Genomic DNA, 26,048 nt, shown 5'->3' on the forward strand with positions numbered 1-26,048 from the left:
GTCCATCAGTCCATACATCTGTCCGTCCCTGTGTCTGTCTGGCCATCTGTTCATCCCTTTGTATGTCCATATGTCCATCTGTCCCTGTGTACGTCTGTCCATCAGTCCGTGTGTCTGTCAGTCCCTTTGTCTGTCTGTCCCTGTGTCCATCCATCTGTCTGTCTGTCCATCCCGAGCTTATCTGTGTTTCTATCTGTTTGTCCATTTGTCTGTCAGTCTGTCAATCCATTTGTCTGTTTGCCCATCTGTGTCCATCTGTCCCCATGTCCATCTCTCAGTCCACTTGTCCATCTGTCTGTCCCAGTGTCCGTCTCTATCCATCAGTCCATGTGTCTGTCTTTCTGTTTCTCCATCTGTCCATCCCTGTGTCTTTATATCTGTCCATGTGTCTGTCTGTCCCTGTGTCCATCTGTCTATCAGTCTGTATGTCTGTCCATCCCTGTGCCTGTCAATCCCTTTGTCTGTCTGTCCCTGTGTCCATCCATCTGTATGTCTGTCTGTCCATGTCTGTGTGTCCATGTTTCCATCCATCCCTCTGTGTCTGTCAGTCCATTTGTCTGTTTGTCCATGTGTCTGTCTCTGTGTCCATCTCTCTCTCCACTTGTCCATCCATCTGTCCATGTTTCTGTCTGTCCCTGTGTCTCTCTATCCATCAGTCCATGTGTCCATCCCTGTGTCTGTCTGTCCAATGTCCATCTCTCTGTGTGTCTCTCTCCATCTGTCCTTGCATCCATCTGTCCAATGTCCATCTGTCCATCCCTGTGCCTCTGTCCCTGTGTCCAGAAATCGAGTCCATGTAATCCTTTCCTGTGTCTGTCTGTCCAATGTCCATCTCTCTGTGTGTCTCTCTCCATCTGTCCTTGCATCCATCTGTCCAATGTCCATCTGTCCATCCCTGTGCCTCTGTCCCTGTGTCCATCTGTCCATGTGTCCATCCGTCTCTTCATCTGTCTGTCCATATGTCTGTCTCTCTGTCCCTGTTTCTGTCCGTCTGTCCAGCATCTGTCCCTGCATCTGTTTGTCCGTTGATCTGTCCATGTGTCCATCTTTCCATGTATCCCAACTATGTTACTCTGTCCTGTGCACATATCCCATCTATCTGTCTGTCTGTCCGTTTGCCTGTCCATGTGTCCATCTGTTTGTCCACGTGTCTGTGTGTCCATCCGTCAGTGTCTCCCTGTCTGTTCGTGTGTCCCGGTGTCCGCACTCAGCTGTGCCGGTGTCCTGGCTCTGGGCTGGGCCTGGACCCTGAGGGGGTCACTCTGTTGTTTCAAAGGTGACGGAGAAGACGCGGCGGCTCCAGCAGACACTGGAGGAGAAGCAGGCGGAGCGTCTGCGATCCATCAAGGAGATGGAGAGCCAGGTAGTGCCTCACAAGGCTGTTCCATGGCACAGCAAGTCCAACCCCCAGGGATCCACCTTTATTCCACCCTCAGCCCCCCATCCCAACACACACACCCCAGGGGTTGAGCAAGTGCATGAGGGGCCCGCACAGCCCCCCAGAGCAGCCACGGCTCGTCCCAGAGCCGCAGGTGTGGGAATGACGCGAGTCCCTGTCCACAGCTCCAGCAGCAGGCACTGGCGGAGTACGAGGAGAAGGTGAGAGCTCTGAACACGGAGGTGCAGGAGATGGTGAAGAACTACACCAAAGCCACCTTTCCTGCAGAGCCACAGACTGGGCAAGCAGGTCGGAGCGTTCCTGAGGGACAACAAAGCTCTCCAGACCCCCTGGAAGCGAACATCGCAGTGGCAGAGGTGTCCAGGCTTACACTGGCCATGCCTGAGCTCCCAGGAGCTGGAACGGATGTGGAGATTGAGGAGAGTGTGTTCTGAGACAAGTCCCTTCCTTACTGTTCATTGCAGGAAGAGCTGTGGAAGTAAATGGCGAAGTTCAAGACCAGCTTCCCCAAGTACTGCTATCCCTCCCTTTCCACTGCAGGGAGCTCCTGAAATCCTTTGGCAAAGCACTTACTGTTTTATTCCCACTATTTGGAAGTAGTCTGGAGAGCTCACCCTCCAGAGTGCTGCCCTCCCTGTGTCCCCCCAGCCTGAGCTCCAAGCTGTTTCAGCAGTGGGAAAGGGCCAGTGCCTGCAGACCAGCTCTGGGTTGGCATCAGAGCAGTAGCTACAGGAATATTTGCCTGGCATTCACAGCAGGGTTTACAGTTTAGTGAGGATGGGGTGGGAACTGGGCTCAGTCACACAGACCCACAGCAGAGGGGGTGCTGCAGGAGCAGTCACACCTGACACTGCAAAAACAAACAGTGCTGCTATGAAAACCACCAGAGCCGAGCCCAAGCAGGTATGAGACGGGATGTTCCAAGCCGGGCCTTCTCCAAGAGCCCCCAGCTGCCCTGCAGTGACCAGAGGACTGCAGGGATGGCCTGCACATTTCTGACTTATTTATTTTCTGAAAAAATAAACCAGTGCATTTCCTAAGAAATGAGATCACTTGTAACTGAGTCACAGTCAGTGGGGTGGGAGCCCCGCGTGTCTCTGTGCATCCGTGTCTGTCCATGTCCTTGTGTGGGTGTGTGTCAGTGTCCGTGTCTGTCCGTGTGTCCATATGTGTGTGTGTGTCCGTCCATGTGCATGTCCATGTGTACGTGTCCATCTGTGTGCGTGTGTCCATCTGTGTGCGTGTCTGTCCATGTCTGTATGTGTGCATGTCTGTGTCTGGATGTGCGTGTGTCCATCTGTCTGTGTCTGTGTGCATGTCTGTATGTGTGTGTGTCCGTGTGTCCGTCAGTGTGTGTGCGTGTCCATCAGTGTGTGGGCATGTATGTCCGTCAGTGTTTGTGCGTTTTCACGTGCGTGCGTGTCCGTCAGTGTGTGTGCGTGTCCATGTGCATGTCCGTCTGTGTGTGTGTGTGTTCTGTCAGTGTGTGTGTCAGTGCATGTCTGTGCCCGTGTGTGTCCATATCCATGCGTGTCAGTGTGTGTCCATGTCTGTTTCCATCAGTGTGCGTGTCCGTGTGCATCAGTTTGTGCGTGTCCGTGTGTGTGCGTCCGTGTGCGTGCATGTCCATCCATGTGTGTGCATGTCCGTGTCAGTGTGTGCGTGTCAGTATCTGTATGTGTGCATGTCCATGTGTTCACATGTCCATGTGCTTGTCCGGTGTCTGTCTGTGTGTCAGTGTGTGTGTCCGTCAGTGTGTGTCCATGTGTTCGTGCCTCTGTCCGTCAGTGCGTGTCCCTGTCTGTGTATCTGTCTAGGTGTCTGTCCCAGGGTCTGTCCATGTCCCTTACTCTGTGTCTGTGTCCATCCCTGTTGTCCCGTGTGTCCGTGTCTCTCTGTGTCCCTGTGTATCAGTGTGCCTGTGCCCTCTGTCCATCCACTTGAGTCCGTGGGTGTGTCCCTGGGCGTGTCCGTTGTTTGTCTGTCTCTGTGTGTCCATGTGTGTCCCTGTGGTGTTTGAGGCCCTCCCAAGGCAGATCCCAAACATCCCAAGTCCGGCTGCAGGCAGGAGCAGTTGGAGCTCTTACCTTAACCCAGGTGCAGCGCTGGCAGTTCCACCTGGAGTGCGGGGGCATCGGCCCTGCTTTCCTACCCCCGCTTCTGCCACACAAACCCCTCCAGAAAAGCCTTTTCAAAGTTATTTTCAAGGAAAATTCATCCCTCCTCTCCCTGGAGGGAACCCAGACACCCAGATCAGACCAAAAGGTGGGCACAGGGTGTCCCTCTCTCCACACACACTGCCAGGGCTCCAGGGTTTGGAGGAGGCTTTTTAAGGTGTGGGCATTCCAAAAAGCAAGCAGAGCACAGCTGGCACAGAGGGAAGGAAACAGATGCAGCACTTGGGATCCTTGGCATTAATATCCTCTGAGGTTTAAGCCTCAGGAAGAAAACACACCACAACAACTCGTGCCCTTACACCCCATCACAGCTTCTGCTCTGCAGCCCTCCTGTAACTGAACCAAACACTGGCACAAGGGATTGATGCCTGATTCCATGAAAAAGGGCAATGTTTTACACAGATTTCACCTTAGTGCTAAAAAACAACTTCCAAAAGAACTTTTCAGAGTGCACACAGAAGCACAGACCATGCTCTGCATCACCCCTTTCCCCAGGGGAAGCCCCTCCCTTCCTCTGGGTCTACAAGTGCTGTGGCACCTCGGACACGTCCCTGTCTGCACAAAGTGGGGCAGATGGGAAACAGACACAACTGAATAAAGGCATTAACCAAATGTTACTGCAGAGGTTTCTGAGCACACCACGAGCCCTGAGCACCCCCCCCCCAGCAGAACAAATCACTCACACCCCGGTTCAGTTACTCACGGGCTCCAGAGGAGAGGGGCCACCTCATCTTCCAGCACTCCTTCTTCCTGTGGAATTCAGACATCCTGGAGAACTCCTTCACATGCCTGTGGTTTAGCTTACCTGCTGAGCACAGCGATGTGGTGGTTGGGTCAGACAGGTCACTGCTGAGGTGGTTACAGAACCCAAATTCAATGGTAACTAACCCTGGTCTGACACGGAGCAGAACATTTAGGCACAATCTCACCTTCTTTCCACATTTTCACTTTTGAAGTGCCACATTCTAGGTCTCATTGTCTACCACTAAACTCTGGCCCAAAATATTTCTAGGAGTCCAACCTTTGTACTATAATAGTAAAAAATTAGATAATGGGGATTCCTAAGCAGAGGAGGACTCCAACTCCAGCAAGGGACACTGTACCTGCAGGATCCAAAATTATCTCCAGACAAAGATTTGTCCCAGGATAATAAGCTGCTGCATCTGACAGCAGAGGCCTGTCTGAGGGGGACAGGCACCACTGTACATAAACCAGTGCAACTGGGACGTGACAGCACTCCCAGAGTACCCGTTTGATTCAACAAATTGTTCCTATAAATCCCACCCACCATCTTCAAAGGCCTCCTGGAAGCTGATTGCCAGGGCTGTGGCAGCATGGAAAAGGCTCAACATGAGCAAAGCTGACAGGAGGGAAAATAAAAGGGGAGGATTCAGGGGAAACATGACACAAAACAACAGCAAAGCCCGAGACACAAGTGTAACCTTGCAGAATAGGAAAGATATTCAGAGGAAATATCATCTCCAAGCATAATGACCCACCGAGTAGGCTCCGGGCTCCCCAAAGAGGCCACACGTTGTTGTATGCTCAGATCTCCCTTAGCACACGAGAAATGCTGACCTGAACACTACTGCAATGCAAATTCCAAAGCTGCTCTGGATCCTCATGCTCCTGGTCTGGTTCCTGGGGAAGGAGCTGTCGGCCCTGGGGACAGAGTTTCAATCTTTCAACTAATCTAAGTTTATCTTAGGATTCGTGTTTGATTCCACACTCATCTAAGTACTGGAGCAGTTAACTGGTGATGTGCCGTGCACCAACTGCAAAGAGAGAAACACAAGTAGCAGGAATTGCTTTCTGCATGCCTCAAATATGGTAATGAGGGTTTAAAATTTTATAAGATACTTGAATGCAATTTTTCCAGGGCCTTCCCTCACCGTGTTTAGTCAGACTTAGGCTGCAGTATAAAAATGGTGTTGAATGTTAAACCTGTCATACCTGTCTCCAAGAAATGCTTATTTCAGGATCCAGGCTCCTGCCCCAGTCTCCTCTTGCTTTAAAGCCATGTAGCCACAGAACAGGGAAGTGAGACCAGACTCTAAGGTTCACACTCTGAACTACAGACACATTGTGAAGCATCTCAGCACCGCAAGAGCCTTATGAATAAATCAAGATCTACTTTAATTTAAAACACAAGTGCAAAGGATTCACAACTACAGACCAGCAGGAGTGTTTGTTTCAAATTATAAATCTTTTCCAAGCCCTGCTCTTTTGCATAAAAAAAAGTAATATATCTGAAATACAGAAACATTTTAAGTCAAAAATTTTCCAGTGCAGCTAAGGAGGAGCTAAATGAATTCATTTCAGTCAACTCCAGCAGCCCCAAACTTAGACATCCAGTCTAGGCAAACCCCCTGTGACCCCTCTACCTGCCACAGGTGAGGGAGAGAGCGATTTCATCCTTCAGCAGGTGTCTGAGACAGGGGGGTGAGCCACCCTCCAGAGGTGTTCTCTCCCCGCAGATACAGAGCCAACCTACACGCTCCACAGACTGGGTGCCCACCCTGTGATGGCATCAGTGCAGATCAATTCCGTCCCAAATTACTTCAAGTAATCAACTGTGGCTTCAATTTTGAAGCAGGATCTGTAACTGGAGCAAATAGCAGAGGACAGAGGTTATGAACATCTTCTGAAGAAAATGCAATTCTGAGGTTAGTTCCTGGCACAGTAGGACTGTCCCGAGAATAACTTAAATTCCAGAACATTTGCATGTGGAGTTTCAAAACAAGATCCCAGTTCCACATTGTCAGAGGATATTCTTGAGACCTCATAACAACACACACCGTCACTGTACAATGTTAATCCTGACCTAGAGTCCAATTACCTCGAGGATCTCACTGACCAGAGAGAGTAGCACACAAAATACCTAAAACTATGTTAAAAGAACTCAAAGAGCTGTTTAGACAACCAGAAACCTTGCAGATGCCAAGGGCTGGTGGGGAAAGGCAGACCAACAGCCAGACAGCAGAGGTGTCCCCCCACGTCCTGCAGGGAGGTGGAGGTTGGACAACCACCTCACACGAACACAGAGATCAATCCTGGGATGTGCAGCACAGCTCAGACTTCTCCATTCTGTCCCCTACAGCACCCCCAAAATGCTACCCAACAACTGCCTCGGGGCAGCATTTCTCAGCCTCTCCTGGGAGAAGGGGCTGGGAAAGAAAGGTGCCTGGAAAGCAGCCAGAGGAACAGGCTGCTCACACTGCAGCCAGCACCAGACGTGTTGCATGTGGGGAATTGTCAGCCACGAGGACCTGGTGGAGGGAGCACCTGGTCTTCACAGAGTCCACTTGGAGGCCTGTATCCAAGGGTTTCCAGAAGTTTAAAATCATGAAATGGATTCAAGGTTGACCACTAAACCATACACATTCCGCAGCAAAAGAGAAGCCTGTTGATGCAAGAGAGCCACTTAGAAACAAATATATACACATCACATCGCTCCCCAGGGAAGTGTGGGCAGGTTTCCAGGTCCACATTTAACCCAAGGAAATTAAAATTGTCTGTGAAAAAGTCTCAGAGGAAAAAAATCCAAGTCTTTGTGCATTGTTTGACAGTTTAAAGGGGTCTGTGCCCCAGAATGGGTCAGCGCAGGACTCCAGTGGAAGCAAAGATCACATTTCTAACTGGGAAACACCATTCCAGTTCAGTGTTCAGCAGCCAAGGTGTGCAGAAACTCACAGACATTCAGATACACAACTTCAGACTCGGCTTCAAACGCCATCCTCCGGCAGCAGCGATTCCCAAGGCATGGAATACCCGCTTTATCCTCGGTCTCACCTGGATCTAGTCTGTATTGATTGTCTTCAGCAAAGGAGAAGCCCCAGAAGGCTGCGAATGCACGGACAGGATTCACACTCATCCTCTAAAGCCATTGCTGACAAGTTCCAAGCACCATTCACAGGATGAAACCACCTGGGTTCTTTGTTTTTCAGGTTTCTTTTTTTATAACCATTCCTTTTTGCCCACAATTTCCCCTCAGGCAGAGTCAGCAGGTGGAGGTGCGCTTCCTGTACTGTTGGATAAGGGGCACCAAACACTCTGGAAGTCCTGTCTGGAGCAAAAAGGGATGATCCAGAAGTTCTTGTGCTGTTGCTCTTTCCAAAGGATCCCGTGTCAACATCCTGTCCAAGAAGTCTCTCAGAACTGGGGAGGTCTGTGAAAAAGCAACCAACCAAGTCAACCCTGCAAAGGCACCAGGCACAGCTCATGCAAACACCAGGCTGCCCAGGTGGCCTTGCTTAAAGGGATCCTGCACCTTCCCCCTCTGTGTCCCTGTTTTCCCAGTAATGTGACATGGATCTCACACTTTTCAGGTCAGGGACACAACCTTCTGTCAGTGGTAGGCACAACACTTACAGGGGTTGTTTCCTTTCCAATGGGGCACAGTCAATCAGGACAAGCCTGCCTGGAGTGCCCCTTCCATCCAGATCACTCTTGTTTCCCATTCATTATTTTCTGCAGTTCAGCAAGATTCCTGCTACCTGGACACATCCCCCGGGTGGGAAGGATGCCTTAATTCATTCTGTTACTGGCCATAGATTATGGAAAAAGTAGTTAAATAATATTCCCAAATAATAGGTTTTGAGGGCCTGGAACCCTCATGCTGCTGGTGCAAGAGGATGAAGAAGCTGCAGAACAGGTACCAAAAAGCTGAATGACCTCCCAGGTTTGTCCTTTCAAGAGCTGTCAAAGCCTGGAGTAACCAGCCCCAGGCACCACTTCCAGGCCCTGCACATCTCCTGCTGGTTTAATCCTCCATATCATTAAAACGGAATGAAAAATTAACTTGGCTTATATTTATTTATTTAAATGCTGTTAATGACATCCAGTTTAGGTTGGGGGCACTTTCCCAGCTCTGGCTGACTTAGAACATGAAATCCTGTTCACACTGAGCTAGTGTTTCTTTCAGGAGCCCTTTGCATGACTTTGGTGGGATGGTTGGAGGTGGAAGGTAGCACCCAGCTCAGGAGGAGTGCTGGGATCCAGCCTGTATCCCTGGCAGGGAGCCTGCCCATGCCTTGGCAGAGCAGCAGAGACTATCCCAGTGCCACCCCTTGAACCTGGTGCACCAGCACCGCAGTCCCTGACCACGGGAAGCCAGGGACTGGCACCAGAATGGAGGGCTGAGCTCCCCCAGGACATGGGGCAGGATGATCCCTGGCCTGAGACCCAGAGATCTGCTGGAAGCCAGTCTGCTTCCCGGGATACACTGGAGCAGAGAGAGACTATGGTCAGCTCTGGCTGTCACAGACTGACAGCAGGGCCATGTCACCAAGTAAGGTGACAGACCAGGATGGCTTTACACTGCCCGAGGAGGGCACTGGGTCCGGAACACGACCGTGACATTTCAATTAGCGTTGCAAAGGCAAAGAGGAGAGAGCAGCTGTTGATGTTGGAGTGTGTGCTGTTAGTTCAGCAGTCTACTCTGTTAAATAATTCAGTTTTAGCAGCTGCAGATCCTCTGATTAACTGGAAAGGCCGGGAAGCTCAGGATGCTGCAGAAGCTGTTTGATCTCACAGGCTGGGCCTGGAATGAAAGGACTGCTCTAAGTGGGGACTGAAAGGTGATCACTGTTTCTTATGCCACTGCTGCTACTTACTAAAAAACCACGCAGCCAAGTTCATCTTCAGAGCAGCTGCAGTGTCTCCATGAGCTCCTGTCTGTCCTGAGGTCTCCTGCTCTGACAATAACAGTCTTTGCAGTCCTGAAGGCCACAAAGCTGGAAACTCCCAAGGACCCTCCTGTTTCCTTCCCTGGAAGATGAGCTACTCTATTGACATCAGCAAGCTGGGAACTGCTGGGTCCAGCCAAGGCAGCTCTGATTTGCACTCTCCATTTATGCCCAGGTGTCCTCACACTGTCAGGGCTGTTTCCCAAAGCAGCCACCAGCTGTCAGCAGCAGACACCGAGGCCCCGGGGCCAAAGCACTTCCCAAGGAACCTCCTAGCAAGAGCATCTCCACAGCCAGCTGTTCTGGGAACAGCTGATACAGAGGTTGCCCTGTGATAACCATCAGGTGTACAAGTGTTTGCCAGCATTCTCACCCTGTGGAAGTTCTTCAGTTTGGGAGGAGGACTGTCTCGGAGTCTCTTCATTGCCTGGACTGGAGAATCACTAAAGTAGGGGGGTTCTCCATCCACCATCTCTATCACCATGATCCCCAGGGACCAGATATCCACCTGTGGGAGCCAATGGCACATCAACACACACACTTCAGAGCAGCAGGTCCCTGCTTTGGTGCTTTCACCAAGGCTGACAAATGGTACTGAGTCAAACACTGACCCCCTGATGCTCTTGGGCTCCTTACAGCAATTGAGCAAAGTCAGTTTTGCAGCCAGGACTGAGCCTCAGTGGTGTTGCAACACGTAAAGGTCTGCAAGTAACTGCCTGTGCTACGCCTGGTTCCTTGGTAAACAAAACTCATTAGTCTGCTGCCACCTGCCCGGAATTCCAGAGCTCCCATCCCACCCTCCCCGAGGTGAGTCCCTCAGAGCTCACACCTCCCTTTCTGGCATCCATTTCCTGATCTCTATCATGTCACAGGCTGCTCCTTGCTCACATCAATCCACAGCTGGTATAAGTCTAGGCCAAGCTGTGAGAACAGAGTAAGTTTGTGCCTCATTCCTGGAAGCAAAACAATCTCTTTTTCTACTGACTTTGAAAATATTGCCATCATCACAATGAAATCTGTAGTCACAGTTGGCTTTGTTTTAAATAGTCTAGAGGCTCCTCCTAGAAAAACCAATAGTTATTTTGCTGTGACACTTGAGAACATTATTTGCTCCCTGTCCTCTCAGGGAGGTGTCCCTTACCTCGGTGGTGTATGGTATCCTAGCAATGACTTCTGGAGCCATCCAGTAGGGAGTACCCACCAGGGACTTTCTCTTGGGTACATCTTTACTGATCTGAGCACAGAAACCAAAATCTGAGAGTTTGACCTGTACAGAGAGAAAAGCAAATCAACCTTAAAAATCAACCTTAAACACCACAGACGAAGACACCAAAGAGAGTAAGAGGATGAGCTGCAAACAAGGGACTAGGGACAGAAAGGAAGCAAGAGACAAAGCTGTAGCAGTAGAAGACAGGAAACAGTTTGTCTGAGGACACATACCCTGCCATCCAGAGTGAGGAGGATGGAGTCACTCTTGATGTCCCTGTGAATGACCCCCTGGGCGTGGAGGTAGGACAGAGCCTGCAGCACCGACTCGCACACCGTGGCAATCTGCTCCTCGTTCAGCCTGCAACCAGGGACAGGGGAGCTCAGCTGGGCAGCGACAGGACTCAGCCACAAGGGCACCGAGCAATTCTCAGGTTAAATCACAGGTGTTTGGGTTCCCTAGACCTTTACTATCCCACCTTTGCCATTCTTCTATGTCTGTTACTGTGGAAAACAGCTTTGACTTGATGGTTGGCAATTTTAGGTTTTTGTAGGTTTAATACAGAGAAATTGTATTTTAAATCCTGTATCCCAGCTCATTCTGCAAGATGCTGTTTCAAGCAGTTCTGACAGGCAGCAGTGCTGCTCGATGCCAAGGTGCTGCAGTAAGTGGTGAGACAGCTCTTTTTAAAGCAAATACAGTAAAGCCATCATGCACAAGGCTCACTGTGCAACCGTATCCAGAAAATCTCTAACCACATTAACTGATAGCAAATACAGGGCTCCTTCAGCTTTGCCCGCACACACCTTGGGTACACTCACACCTAACTAGAGGTAGCACAGGTTGCAAGCAGAGAAGACCCTCCTGATTTCCACCACTCTCTGTTAGCACATGGAATATGAGCACCAAGAACCTCACCTTTAGGTTTAGATAACAAGAGGTGCACTTTCAGCCTGTCATGGATGGAATTTGGTTTCAGTCAAGTGTAAAACACATTACTGGAGAATTACCTCACTCCTGGAGATGCAAATCACTTATCCCCCTCAGTAAATGTTTAGTGACTGGAATGAGGGTATTTTCCTCCCTGGGAAAAACTGTTAAAGGCTGACTTCTGATAAATGGTATGGTTAGAACAGATCCTGTTTCCGCCATGTGAAAAAACCAAGCGTTCATCAACAGGTTCAAAGGAAGTTTTGTAAAAACCAACCTAGGCTGAGGTCCCACAATGGAATTCAGAGTGCCTGCTGGACATAAACACACAGGCCCTTTATAAACCTCTTTAGCAATTTTCATCTGTAATCCCAATGCCATCTAAGAGCTACAGGAGTTTCACAGGATCTGCTGGTTCTCAGACCCTGAGATAAGCCTCTGAACCCAGTGCTGGAGGGCCAGCCCAGCTAAGTATCTCCAGGACACTCCTTCCAGGTGGAGCCTGCAGAGGACAGTGTGGCTTTTCACACCTCCCAAACACATCACAAGCAAGATGAATGCCTTAAATCCACCACAGGATCTAGTCTGAGCACATAAGTGAACTAAGGGTATACTATGATTTTTGAAAACCTAAATGTAATTAGTGTTAGCAATGCTGCCTAATTATAATCCAGCTAAGATCCTGAATCTTCAAAAAAGAAAAGCTCATCTACAGACTCTCCTGGTCAGTCTTTCCGCTGCTATTCCCTGCCCCAGTTTCCAGCCCCACAGGCCTGCTGGGAAGCAGGAGGAGGGTGCTCCAGGCCACGGGTAAGGCACGACCACCTTAAGTGCATGCCCAGAGCACCCTGTGAGGGGAACCCCAGGGGCCACCTCAGAACAACTTCTCTGCCCTACAGAAACGCTTTGGGCATTAATGAATATCAAGTAGTGCAGATAAGGAAACAAATCTAGGAGAGTGTCTGGTAGCTGCTATCTTTAGGCAATGGAATTTGGGAAGGAGTCCAAATCTCAAGGCTCTGCTGCACTTTTCCAGAGGAGTTAGCGAGGTTGAATCTGTGGCTAAGGTTGCACCACTGAAAACTATTTCTGCATGCTCTTTAATACTTATTCAATGAACTTCCTGGCCAGGAGCCAACAAATATAGTAAACAGTGTTTTTTATGAGTGCAGTGTTTACAGGGAAGGTCATCAAGAAGATGAACAGGGGGTACCTAAAGGGCTCGGTATTGTGAACGAGGTTCCTTCTACACCAGAAGTATTATCACATAATTCAAATGGATAACAGTTACAAAGTGTAGCAGTTTCAGGGTACAACAAACACAAGATCTCTGAGGGAAACTACTCTTCCCAGAAATCCCCACTCTACTCTTGCTCTCAGGTGTTGATGATTTTGCTTTTACTTCATACCTGATTTGAGACACAATGTCTGTGAGGGCTCCCCCCTGCAGGAACTCCATCAGCACCCAGAGCTCCTCTCCCACGAGGTAACTCTTGTACATCTCCACGACATTGACATGCTGATAGTCCCTCATTATCACCACCTGTAAATCCACAGTGAGCAAGTGACCACCACAAAACCACTCACACCACCCAACCCTCCCCAGCCCAGCAGGACTCCAGCCCTCTGAGCCCAGCGCAGAGCCCCCACCCCCAGCAGTAATCCTTGGCACAAGCATAATCCTGCTTGTAGGAAGGGAAGGGAAGGCAGGGAAGATGGCCCTGCTCCTCCCTGTTGGCCAGCGTGGCTGTTCCCCCGGCCGTGCCCTCCCTCACCTCGTTGAAGAGCAGCTCGCGGCGCTGCTGCTTCCTCAGGTCCATCATTTTGACGGCCACCTGGCGCCCCGAGTGCTTCTCCCGCGCGATGCACACGATGCCCGTGGAGCCCTCCCCGATCTTGACGTAGTTCTCCAGCATTGCCCGCGGGTCCCCCTGGTCCACGACCATCCTGAGGGCAGCTTTGAACTGCTCGTGGGTCACCACCACGGGGTCCTCGCCCGCCGGCTGCCCCTTCCCGCCGGAGTCGGGGGGCAGGTGGAGGTTGCTGGAGCTGGTCTGGGTGTGCCGGTTGCGGGGGGACCCGGCTGGCGAGGGCCGGCCCGGGGGCAGGGCCACCGCCTTCTCCACCGGCGGGGACTGCTGGGGGGTCCCGGCTTCCGACACCCCTCTGGGGAAATCGGGGGCGGGCGGATCTGGCGGCAGAGACTGGGCTTTGGCTGCAGGGCTGCGCGGGGAGCCCCACTGCTGGGGCCTGAAGAAAGCGTTAGGCTGCAGGGGGAACAAAGGCAAAGGTCAGCCATCAGTTTTCTGTCATTCCACTCTGCCCTAGCACAACTTGGAGCCGACTGGAGTCAAGAGCTCCAGGTCTGCCCAACACATGCTTGGATACAGATCTTCAAGAACCCTTTAGGAAATGGGTGCTACACTTTAGGGACCTCCAAACTGAAGCAATTTAAAGGGAACATTTTATAGCACATGCTTTAAAAAACCAAGACCAAAACCCACAGAAAAAAACCCAGCTGCTAAAAAGCATTCCAACCTTGCCACCAAAACTCAGGGGCAACCTGTGCTGCAGAGAATTTGAAAATCCTTTATCCCTCTGTGCCTCTGATCTTCCTCTGTATAAAAGGAAAGAGGATTCATGCCAAGGCTGTAAATCACTTTGATGTCTCGGCCTAATTCCCTTGGGGTAATTACACTCTGCCTACTGAAAACTCTCCCTGCACTTTCCACTGGTACCTGCAGAGCATTCCTGTCGATCAGGCACAGAACCAGCCCTCTGCTTTGGGAAAAACATTGGGATCCAGGCCAGCTGGAGGCAGCCAGCCTGAGACTCCAGCTACACAGAGCCACCTGCCACCTTGGCGGCTCCAAAGTGACCAACCGTGAATTTGGAGGGTTTTGGAGCCCTCCCACTCCAGTGCCACACAGGCCCACCCCTGCTCAGTGTAGTGAGATCACAGCCCGTGGGAACGTGGCTTTGGGATACACATTCCCATGCAACCACTACACATGGGTCCCCCAAGAAGGATAAACGTTGTCATGCTCATACACACCCTGGAAATGCCGATTAATTAAAATGCAACATCTAGCAGGTGGGGTATAAAATACATTATATACTCACATGTGTGTATGTAAAATATACATAAAATAGATATACAAACACATGCAAAATAATAGTGGAGCTGCTTCAGAATGAGCAAGCCAATCATTTGTATTATAGGGCAAAATAACTTCAAAGCAAAAAGCATTTTCTCTCTCACAATTCAGAGAGATTATTAATAAAGTTAATAATATGAGAATGGGAACCAAAAACTGCCAACAGAGACTTTTTCAGAAGAGGACTCCTTTACCCGTCTCAGACAGGAAATAATTGTATAAAATTTTAAATCCATGCACTTTGGGTTCTAATCAAGGATTTTTGTCAACAGCAGAATCTGTATAAGCCTCACAGACACACAGGACTCATTTTCACACACACACAGGCCCTGGAAAACACCATTTAGTGGCATCAGGGCACAGCACAAACACAGGGGATGTCAAGAGCTCCACCCCTGCACTCCTGTGCTGACATGCTCACAGCAACACAGCATTTATTTCCCAAATCTTGTTTTGTCTCAGGAGGCAGAATCCAAAAAGGTTTTCTCTAACCCCCAGCATGCAGGAGGGGCACACAGCACACGTGCAGGTTCACCTCCTGCTCCCACAGCTGACAGCCCCGTGTGCACCTTCTCAGTCCTGGGACATTGTGAGGGGTCACTGCTTGTCCCACTCCTGCCCCCAGATCGGGTTTAAAGGAAGGTTCACTCAACCTTCCCATGTGCCTGTTACGGCACCCAGCTCCGAGGAAAGTGGTGGATGCTCTGTCCCTGGAAGTGTCCAAGGCCAGGGACAGGGCTTGGAGCAACCTGGGCTAGTGGAAGGTGTCCCTGCCCATGGCAGGGGGTGGAACTGGATGAGCTTTAAGGTCCCTTCAACACAAAGCATTCCGGGATTCCAGGATTCAGTTGTATCCCTGTCCCCTTCACCTGCAGTTACACATTTCTCACACATCACCCCCACCTGAGGGAGCCTCACGTTTTCACCACCGGAGGCTGCTAAGAACACATCAGATAAACAACTCCCAGCTATCTCCAGATCCCTCCCTGGAGCAGGGAGATGGACTGGATAGCCCCAAGGTCTTCCCTGCTCCTCTCCTCTGACAAACAGCTGGAGTTCAAATGCACCCAAGCACATCCATGGGAACCTCTGAGGATGGCAGAGACACTCTGGCTGGGCAAGACTCAAGTGGCCAGTTCTAGGTACTCCAGGCAGTGTAGATGAGCCCAGAGTCACTGACACAGCAATAAGTGCAACTTATGCCACACGAGAACTGCATTCCTTGAGAATCCCACTGCCTTGGAAAGGAAAGCCACTGTGCCCGAAGCCTGGAGCCTGATCCTTATGCAAACTGCAAGAAGCAGGTTGGAGACATCCCCTGTCCCTGCAACACACTACAGAACAGTCAGTTTGATTGGGATGGTGGTTCCTGTCATTATCCTCCCAGCTCAGGGACTCCGGAGCTGCTGCAAATCAGTCTGGCCCAGCCCAGCCCAGTCTTTGAAGGCAGCAGACAAGCCGTGGGAGGTTGGTGGGTGCTGGGTCAGACTGGGATGGAAGAGCAGCAGTGGTTGCATTTCCTATCCAGTACAGAAACCAGAGATCTTCTCCCAGCTCAACACAAAGTGAGTCATCCATTCAGGACAGCTTTCCTGGGGGAGCTGTAGCCATGAGCTGTCCCACCCTCTGCAGCAGCCAGCAGTCACATTTCCTGTGTGACAGCACCGTGGGTGCCAATGCAAACCCTGGCAGATACAGCGACACTCAGCCCACTCTCCGAGGCAGTTCTGGTTTGCACAGGCAGAAGAACATTACTAATGGAAGCCACAGTCATTTCCCAAATGGCAAAGGCTCCCTGATGCCAGTGGAATAGCACTGCAGTTATGCCTTCACCTCACAGAAGGGCACAAGTGAGTAAGTCCCCTCATCCTTGCCAGCCCACGCTCCTGCAAGCACAGTTCTGCCAACCAACCCTTCTCCCAGAGATCTGGCTGCCGTCCTGAGCTGTGCCTCACAGTGCCTCCTGTGAGGCACCGACGGACCACACATTTCCCCGGCCCAGGACCATTTGGATTCCAACATTAATCATAACAATAACAGATGGCTGCACGATGTTTGCAGTTAAATTGGTTCAGCTGTGTACATAACCTCTGCAACTGTAAAGTCAACACTGCGCCCACTCACAGCCAGGGAATAGCTCTTACCTTGATCTGCAAGGAAGAGCCCGGCTTGTTTGAAGCGCTGGATGAGGGGAACACGCTGCGCAACAGCCTCCTCTTGAGGCTGTTCTCCCGGGACTTGGAGCTGGGGCTGCCCTCCCCCGAGGGCCTGGAGTTGGCAGCTCGCTGGGGCCAGCCCTCCTCGGGGCTCCTCAGCGCGGTGTCGCTGTCCCCCGGCCCGGCCGGCACGTGCTGCAGCGCTGGGCTGCGCTGGAGGCAGCTGCCGTCGGCGCCCTGGAACTCGGCCGGGCCCAGGGACTGTGCCTTGGTCACCATCCCGTTGGGATGGGCCTGGCCTTCCAGCCGGGCTTTGTAGTCCGGCCACATGGTCTGTCTGCGGGCCACCTTGGACCCCCCGTTGCAGCTGAGGTAGTTCCCATACTTGTCTGCCCAGTCTGCTTCAGGACTCTGGAGATACATGTCCGAAGGCCTCTCGTCCCCCAGGAGCCCCAGGGACTGGGCTCTCCTCCTGCTGGTGGGGCTCCTGCCCCTCAGGGTGTTCGAGCTGATGGCAGAGAGCTTCTGGATGTCGTTGAGCAATCCCGAGATGTAGCCTTCCACTTCCACGGTGCTGCCCCGTACCACGGTCTGGGAAACATGGGCAAGGTGGGAAACGAGGAAAAAAGTCACAGTTGTAGCAATTCAGGCTCGGTTTATCTTGCCAAAAGTTAGATTTTGTTTATATAGTCAAAGTAGACTCAAGGAATTTAGAGAAAAAGAATTTTTCCTGCCTTTTTCTCATTGTCCTTTACCGAGGGGGAAAAAAAGGAATCTTTGGGTCACATCTTGCTATTGGAGTAGAAGTGCTGTCAGTGACAACAGTCAATTCTGCTGCTGTGCTCAGGCTCTAAAAGACAATATTAGAGCAAACCTGGGATGTTTCAACTCTCCTGGCTCTCTTGTGCTGAAACTGTGTGACACTACCTCACTAATGGCTCAACAAGCTCCTGAAATATTGGTTCTCAGAAGAAGTTGCAGCATGCTGCAAGCTCCATCTGCAGAACCCACCTTGCTGTTCCAACACAAGGTTCATCTCTCCCCTGAAGCACTCTGGGTGTTGGAATCAGCCTCCCCCAGTCTGCTTCTCCCCAATTTCAGCTAATGCATGTCCACCCTGAGCAGTGCAGAGCACGCTGTTCCAGCTCTGCATCCCCCTGTGCTCTGCCAAGCCACTCTATAATTAAAGCCCGCACAGGGTCACCACAGCTCCCAACTGCCGTGTAAGCACCGGCTGCAGAACGGGGCTCCCATCCAAACAGGCACCAGCTCTGGACAAGTAGGACACTCGAAGCTGTCAATATATTATGTAGTGCTCTACCCTGTTTTTTTCTGGAACTGAAAGGATTACAGAAGCTTTTTTAGTGCTGGGAACCAAAAGGTTCCATTTCTCCACAGAAATTCGCAGCATAGGATCACTCCTACACTTCCATGAATCTCTGCCTGAAGGAAAGTCCTTCCCTGGAGTGACAGCAATCTCCTGTTTGCTAACTGAGCTCCAGGGATCTTCTAAACATGCTGTATTAATTACACCAAGCCTAATATTTAGCTGGTGCAACACAGCAGCTCCAGTAATTTCAGCAGAACGCCACCACCACGCTCCAACGAGCGCCTGGTTTGCTCAGCGTCTGAGAATGAAAGGCACAACACAACATTTCTGTCAAACAAGGTGAAGGAAGGACAGCCCCACTCATTCCATGGCACACACACCAGCTGCAGCTGGAAATTCTGGTCTTCACTCTGCTCCCTCAGCACACACACATTCCTCCACGGCCTGGCCACAGCCACGCAACAACGTGCTGGGGACATGGACTTGTTGGACCAAAATGGACAAAAGTCATTCCAGAGAGACTTGTGTGTTCACTAAATAAGAAGTCTCCAAGAACATGCTGTGGGCTCTCTGGAAAATCCATTTCAGTGCTCACCTCCTACATAGAAACTCCCTAAAATTAGACTCAGGTCACTCCCATTGAGACAGTCCTACCCCCTGTGGACAGGGAAGATGGGACTTGGCCTTGCTTTGTTGCTATAAAGACTGCATCAAATTAATGAAAAAACATCCAAATTTGAGCCAAATCTATCTGGAGTGCTCTTACACAGATCATGCCTTACTGAGCAGAATTTACTTTAACAAGAAAAGCCCCTTTTTATAAGCTACACACCAAAAAGGAACAACTCTGACAGCTGAATTCAGGACTAAGTATAAGGGCTTGGCCAATTAGCACTTTAAAAAAATCTTATTGATTGGTATAATTGAACAGGAATTAATTCAAATGGAGTTTACCCGAAATACTCAACTACGTGATGCAGTCTCAGAGAACATTTGCACTTGGACTTACTGGGAAAAAACCAGTGTTAGTTTAAGATTCTCCTCTAGTTCTTAAAGCCTGTTGGGTATTCTGTCCTTGTTCTCTAAAGGCTTTGCACCTCCTTTCGGCTTTTGCCATGCTCAGCTTTAATAAGTCACACATGAAAGTACCAACCAGCATTAGGCTCAGGGCAAACTCCCGGGAATCTCTTCATGCACATTCCTGTTTTGACAGTGATGCCTCACACTATTTTTGGAGTATCCTTTGCATAATACTCAAGAAAATGGCTTGGTTTGCTGTGGAAATGCCACTGGTGCAGTGTCAGAAGCCTCACTCAAGTCAAGCTACAGGAGTATGTTGTCATTTCCCCCTGACCCACGGCCCCACACCCTGGGATTGATGGAAATTGGGTTGCTTGATGTGATTTGTTCTTGATAAATCCACACTGGCTGCCAGCTATTACCCTGCTATCTCCTTGGAAGTGGCTGCAAATAGATTACTTGCTTATTTGTTCCACCCTCTTTCTGGGAATAGAAATTATTCTGACTGATCTGCAATTCCTTGAATCTCACTAGGCCCAGCTGACTTGAAAATATGCAACTTCTTAACCAAGTCTCATTTCTGTTCACGTTCTTTTCTTATTCCAGCTTGCATTCCCATCCCTTCATGCTCGTGCTCATTGTGTCAGCCCACTAAACACACTCAGTAAAGGCTGCAGAAAAATCATTAAACACTTAAGAATTCCCGGTGTCATCTGTTATTAACTTTCTTCCAAGATCAGCAGTGAGCACATTCTTTCCTTCATCCTCCTTCTCCTCAGTGCACTTATGATGTCTCCTTAGTGCCCTTTATGTTCTTTGAGAATAACATCTCTTTTCATGCCTTGGCCTTCCAGTTTTGTTCCTACATAAATTTCTTTTCTCTTTGCCCTTTATAACTTGACCTAGTTTCCACCCTTCTGAGCAATCCTCCTGCAGTTTAAGCTCATTAAAGAGCTCCTGATCTGACCAAGTTGGTCTCTTATTACACATTTCATCTCTGCTCTGGACTGTGCTCCTATCCCCTACTATATTTTGAACCTCAAAGTACATTCAGTACACCAGGCAATCCCTCCTGCCTTTTTCTTTCACCTGTTCTTCCTGAGCAAGTCTTTCCTTTACAAATCAGCATTCTGCTCCAATATGATGTGCCATTTCAACTGCAGCTCTGATTATGTATAAAACTTACATTATACCAAATATAGTCCCATTTAGTCCCCATGTTTTTATTACCTATACACAAAAAGCTAAATATATTCATCAGATGGCCTACTCTTTTTTATATCCCTCCTAAAACCCAAGTAGTAACATCTCTATTTTACAACTCACCTTTCAGCTTTTAGGTCCCTGTAGCTTTTTTTTTTTTTCTTTAACAGAGAACAAAAACCTCCCACAAGCTCCCAAGACTTTTAAACACAATAATTCTGTCCTCATCTTTCATTTCCTTTTCCAACAGCAGGTTCCTGCTGTCACTTACACAGTCTCCAAAGCCAGTACCAGCAGCCAAGTGAAGCCACTCATCCACCAGAATCACCTGTTTCTCCTTACTGAAGGACTTGCTCTGAGGACATGCTCCTGTTTAATGTGTCCTACTTTCCAACAAAATGGTGGTTTATGAACCCTTTTAGCCCAAACCCTCCTTTAGTCTTTGCTGTCCTCACTTGTCCATGAACAGCAAGCCAGTGTACCCCACTCTCTCCTACTCAGGCTTCCCTGGCACCTTCATTACCAGCCCCATTTGCTCACCCACGAGAATGACAAATCTGCTAAAACAGGTCTGTCCCCAAATTCTCCTCCTCCCTTCCCTGTGCAGCAGCTGAGCACATCCTGGTTCCTGTGAGCCCCACGAGAGTTTTCCAGGTCCCTGGCACAGTGACAGGTAGCCAACAGTGGCACTACTGCAGTTGGGGACACTGCAGTCCTTATTGCTCATGAAGGTTCTATCAAAGCCCAGCCCCTGCTCTCCCCTCAGTCCCACACAGATGTCACCCCCAGCCCCATTTCTGGGCAATGGGACACTGCAAGTGCATGGAGCCACGTCCCTCACTTACCTTCATGGGCTGGAGCTGCATCCTCGTGATCCTCGAAGGATCCACCACTGGCTTGGGGCGCCTCAGCGTGTCCAGGATGTTCTGCCATTGGGGGGGCAGGCCCACAAACTTGCCCTCCTTTGGGTCAAACGAGGTGTGGACACGGTGCTCGAAGTTCTGCGGAGCCGAGATCTCCGGGCGTTTCTTCTTCTTCTTGCGGAACATGACGCCTGCAGGGGGAGGCAGCGCCGTCAGTGGTGGCTGTGCCTGCAGTGCCCGGCCGGCACAACCACCCGCCACTTGGGCCAGCTCGGTACACCGCACCGAGAGCTTTCTCTGGGGGAAAGCACTTGACAATCCCATGAGGAAGCACAGGCACCAACACAGCAAACACTTGCCCAAGGCCACCTGGCAGGTCCATGGTTGAGTTGGGATTTCTACTGACTGACTTAATTTCTACAAATTCACATTACCTGATATAAACACTCCAAAATACGTTAGAGATGCGAATTTATATCTTACAGGCTCATACCTAGGTTCGATGGCTCTGGAGTCCAGCCAGTGAGAGTGTGGATGGCACTTCAAGCCTGCAGTGAAAGGTGGTTATGGACAGGGCTCAGGTTGGCTTCTCACTGGTTACTGCAAGTAATTAATATCCACTTGGTTCCAATTTAACGTCAACAGAGCTGTTGCCAAAGGAAGATCTGCCCAACACCGACTTCAGATCTCACTTTTTCTTGCTTAGAGGGCCCGTGAGGGAAAGAGAAGGTGGGAGGTGGAAATGAAACTCTGTCAGCAGGTAGCTGAAGAAGCTAAAATTAAAAACTAAGGCTCCTTCCCTTGAGGGCTGAGAGAAACAGCTTGTGTGAACAGCCAGTGTAAGTGCAACAAGCCAGAAGCAGCTAACACTGAAATATTCCCAAACACAGGAGACATTCAAAATCTATTTTGATTAAAATCAATTCAAAATCTAGATTTTATAGCCAAAAAAAGGTAGTTAGATAAATAGAAAGCTAAGAGATCAGGTCTCTCTGAAATTGGGAAGATATGAAGGAAAAGGAAGAACTGGAGCTCTGTGTGCAGGAGGCGAGAAAGGTGGAGGGCTGCAAGGGATAGACACAACCTCTCAAGGTCCCTTCTCCCCTCAAATGTTCCATGATTCCATTGACTAGTTTGGGAAAAAGCTCCACTGCTTTATTAAAGCAATTAAAATCCACTAGTAAAAAAATTAAATCGTTTCTATGCCCTTCCCTTTCCACTGACAACTTGAATGTTGGCATTTGCCTCTCACTAACACTGCTTACACAGTGAATGGCTCCTCTTCCTTGACATCAGGCAGAGCATTTTTGCCACTTCAACTTTATAACAGGTCACTCTTCCCCTGCACAGGACCTCAGCCTCCAGCCATTTGTGCTGAACAAATATTTGCAAGGGTCAGAGAGACACAGACCACAGAGAGATAACCTCCTGCAGTGGAGACAAGAACACGCTTCTAGAGGACACCCATCTCCAAAATCAGCACATCACTGGGAAATCTAGGGCAAACATTTTCCAGCTTGTCCCATGCTAAACTCGTTTAGGGAGCAAAGGGCAGCCACCATTTGAACAATGACTGATTCCTGGTGCTAGACAGAGGTCCTGACATCCAATCCACTCTGGCTCCTGCAGCCACAGGGGTGGGAAGTGTCGGTATGGCACAGAAGGACCTTTACTCCATCTAACACCCCAGTCATGCCATCCACCCCTGGTGAAACCCACCCCTCACACTGACACTGGCCACTGCAACACTGCAGCCAGAAGCCCACTACGGATACCTGACAGCTGAAGAAGAAAACAAAAGGTTAGGAAACTGAAAAAAAAAAAAAAATCACAAGACAGGCTGGAAGCAACTGTTCTGCTTGGAAGAGGTTTCACAGCCAGAATAATCTCTGCTTAGAACAAGCTCCAATGAAAACATAAATCCATCTCAGTACAAAACTCATGGGGAGGGGGTCTGTGCTCCAGGTCTGGATTGCAGCTCCTCAAACAGTGATTCATCTCAGACTCCTTTGGTGCTACTTATTAACTAAGAATCAAGACTGAGGTCAGAGGGCAATTCTTTAAGGAAAAGTGCAGTCAATCCCAGAAAGGAAAGATGCTCGTGGTGTTAGCACTGCTCAAACCAACAGCTGGAGCTGCTGAGGAGCTGCCCAGCCTCCAAGGAGAGCAGGGAGTATCTCTGTAGTGTTACTGCGAGTGGTTCAGTTCTGAACCCATAATACACATAAGTCATGACCATTCCTTGATCCACCAGCTCAGGGCTATTTCCAGACACAGAGATATTTCAACCAGCCCTTTTCCTTCTCCTGCTCCTTCTCTCACAGTTTCATCATGAAAAGAAGCCCAGGGCATAGCACAGTCTCTTCCAAGTTTGCTCTTTAACTGCTTCAGGTGGCAAAGAGTCCTGTAAAATGGGGTGTTCCAAATGCCATAACCATTAGCACTTGTAGCATCAATGGTTTTCTGAACATGTCAGGCATTTCCCCACAAGGAGAGTGATTCAGGCTGAACTGCTTCAAAATGCAAATTCTTAAAGCCTTTTTTGGCCCCAACCAGAACAGTGGCTCTGTCAGCATCTTAGCCTGCATAGGCACAAACCCTGCATTTGTAGAGTGCCATAAATCCCCACAGCTGTCACTCAGCCCCTGCCCTGCCATCCCAGAGCCCAAAGGCCCCCCCCCCAGACCCTGCAAGGAGCACCTCCAGAGTTCCTGGTCGGTTCTGGGTGACTGACTGACATGGTCTGCAAGTACCTTATTGGCTTCTAATAGACATCTCAAAAACAACACAATGCAATCAGCTCCACACACAACACACCCCTGGGCACCCAGTGGCATTTGCTTTACATCTGATTAGAAAGAGATCAGACAGGTGGTTTAAAGGTAAACTGCATTAAGAGCAAACGAAATCCATACACTAAAAATAGTTATTTGAAATATGGATTGTAATAATCTGGGTAGGTTTTGCATTTCATTGAGGAGCTCTGTATTTAACCAGCCTCCTTTCACTTTGTGGTTTTCATGCAAGAGCTATTTATTTTTATTTCCAATACCCAGCTAAAGAATGTTTAAATAAAATACATAAAAACAGGCCTTTTCTCAGTCAGTAAGAAATTCATAAGAACATTTTATGCATATAAGATTTTGTAAATCAAGCCAAACCTGTATTTAAACGTAGACAGCATCCCTTTAACATAACAACACAAATACTGTGACACTGATTTTATAATAATCTACTAGACTTTAGTCTTTCATTCAGTGCTGACAACTGTACTGTAAGAAATGTCACAAACATAAATAATAAAAGTCACTACCACAAGACAAAAGCAGTCGGAGATTGAAATTCTCTCAGCGATCCATTCCTGCTGCCTGGGAAACCACGTTAGGTTTTTCAACTCCAGATATAGCTGTTCCTGGATGATACAGTTCCCAAAGCTGTCACATCTGCCAGTGAGCACGGGAAAAAAACCCCACAGCCAGCGGATCCAGAGCAGGGGGAGGGATCGGCTGGGAAGGAGGGGCAAAAAGAGAGAAGGGTCAGGCTTAGATGAGAGGAAGGGGTGGGAAGATTAAGGATGGAGAGGGAATGAGAGTTGGGAAGGAGAGGAATGGGTGGGAGCCAGGCGAGCCGAGGAACAGGGCACAGAAACGAATCAACCCCACTGATAAAAACAAGTAGCTGAATGTTATGAGAAATGGCTCCTTCCAACGCCCAGACAAAGGCAGCAGCAGGCACTGGCACTTCACCCGACCTGCCTCCCCCTGCTCCCGGCCAGCCCCACGCTCTCAGGATGCAGGCTCTCGCTCGCACAGGCACTTGATGATAGCAGGGCAGCGCGGAGCTCGTTCAGCCTCACTCAGGCAGCTCCCCGATCCAAATAAGCCTTCCCTTCCCTCCCCGCTGCAGCACCGAACTCACTGCTCGGCTCCTCGCGCCGCTATCGCCGGTCTGGACACGGCTCCCTACGTTCCTCCCGCCCGGACCGGAGGGAACGCTCCGGCCCCGGGCTCAGCAACGCCAGTCCCATCATTTCCAAGTCCTCCCGCAGCTCATCCGCCAAACTGCTCTGGCCAGCTCCGAGAGGAGAGGGAGAGGAGGAGAACTCTTCCTACAGGACCGGAGGAACTGCAATATGCAGATGGAGTTTGCGGTGGGAAGATGAAGATCGCAGAGAACCCGCCAATGAAAAGGAAAAGCCCATTTCCATGCTCTGCTCCGCAGGTCAGTGGCATGTGCTGCCCTGGGAATGGCTCCAGGTTAACCAGGCCATCAGCCACGCGTGGCACATGCACACACGTGTGTTCACTCCGAGGGGGTTGGAGGGTGCACACAGGGAGCGCAGCCCAGACCTAACAATCCTCCTGGTTGCCTTCCTGAGCTTTCCCACATCCTTTTTATTTATAACAGGCCATCAACATTCACAGCAGTTTGCAGACACAGAGAAATGACAGGTTAGGTCCCTGAGGAGCTCACAAACCCAAATGTGACTTCACTCAGCAAGGAGTGGCAACAAGGGTCAGTGGAAAGCAAAATGGTCCAAAACCTGAAATGGGATCTGAGAGCACAGCTCTGACACCACGACACCTTTCTCAGTTGGCTGCAATTCTAGTTTTAGAAATACTGGTTGAGGCACTTTTTTCCTCCTAAGGGAGAGTGGTTATTTACTTGCTGTGCATCCCTTCCCCCGTTCCAAGTCCTTTCCTTGCACTCCTCTCCCTCCCCAGCCCCCCATGGCAAAGCTGCATGTTGGAGCGAAGCAGCAGCACAGCAAACTGATGTAATGCTCTAAATCCTGCCCAAACACACACATGAGAGCACAGATTAATATTACATTAGAAATAAGCTTAAGGAGAGACATATTGGTTACATTGGTGGGTTTATTCCTGCCAAATGAGAAGAACAACTCAACTGCTGGAGA

The 26,048-nt window shown here is 49.8% G+C and overlaps 2 protein-coding genes across 10 annotated transcripts in view; one reads left to right on the forward strand and one right to left on the reverse strand.

The window, feature by feature from the left end:
* The window catches only part of PLCB2 (phospholipase C beta 2), a 43,734-nt gene extending 41,299 nt beyond the window's left edge, over window positions 1–2,435 (forward strand). For all 6 annotated transcript variants that reach the window (XM_050335554.1, XM_050335556.1, XM_050335555.1 and 3 more), the window contains 2 exons: window positions 1,277–1,363; window positions 1,564–2,435. In XM_050335554.1, coding sequence (XP_050191511.1) covers window positions 1,277–1,363; window positions 1,564–1,833 — 357 coding nt within the window. In that variant the 3' untranslated portion in view covers window positions 1,834–2,435. The remainder of the gene's footprint in view (window positions 1–1,276; window positions 1,364–1,563) is intronic.
* Window positions 2,436–5,688: 3,253 nt separating this feature from the next.
* The window catches only part of PAK6 (p21 (RAC1) activated kinase 6), a 35,962-nt gene continuing 15,602 nt past the window's right edge, over window positions 5,689–26,048 (reverse strand). The window contains exons 1-9 of one of the 4 annotated variants that reach the window (XM_050335920.1): window positions 25,049–25,186; window positions 21,113–21,321; window positions 16,703–17,305; window positions 13,176–13,667; window positions 12,810–12,943; window positions 10,704–10,830; window positions 10,405–10,530; window positions 9,637–9,771; window positions 5,689–7,744 (exon numbers count right to left, since the gene is read on the reverse strand). In XM_050335920.1, the coding sequence (XP_050191877.1) occupies window positions 7,577–7,744; window positions 9,637–9,771; window positions 10,405–10,530; window positions 10,704–10,830; window positions 12,810–12,943; window positions 13,176–13,667; window positions 16,703–17,305; window positions 21,113–21,316 (1,989 nt within the window). In that variant the 5' untranslated portion in view covers window positions 21,317–21,321; window positions 25,049–25,186 and the 3' untranslated portion in view covers window positions 5,689–7,576. Of the gene's footprint in view, window positions 7,745–9,636; window positions 9,772–10,404; window positions 10,531–10,703; window positions 10,831–12,809; window positions 12,944–13,175; window positions 13,668–16,702; window positions 17,306–21,112; window positions 21,322–24,443; window positions 24,723–25,048; window positions 25,187–26,048 lie in introns of those variants that run through there. The other 3 variants (XM_050335919.1, XM_050335918.1, XM_050335917.1) reach the window with 3 other exon arrangements.

This window comes from Myiozetetes cayanensis, unplaced genomic scaffold, assembly GCF_022539395.1.
Source record: "Myiozetetes cayanensis isolate MyiCay16 unplaced genomic scaffold, myiCay2020 scf6-25, whole genome shotgun sequence".
Classification (NCBI taxonomy): Eukaryota; Metazoa; Chordata; class Aves; order Passeriformes; family Tyrannidae; genus Myiozetetes; species Myiozetetes cayanensis.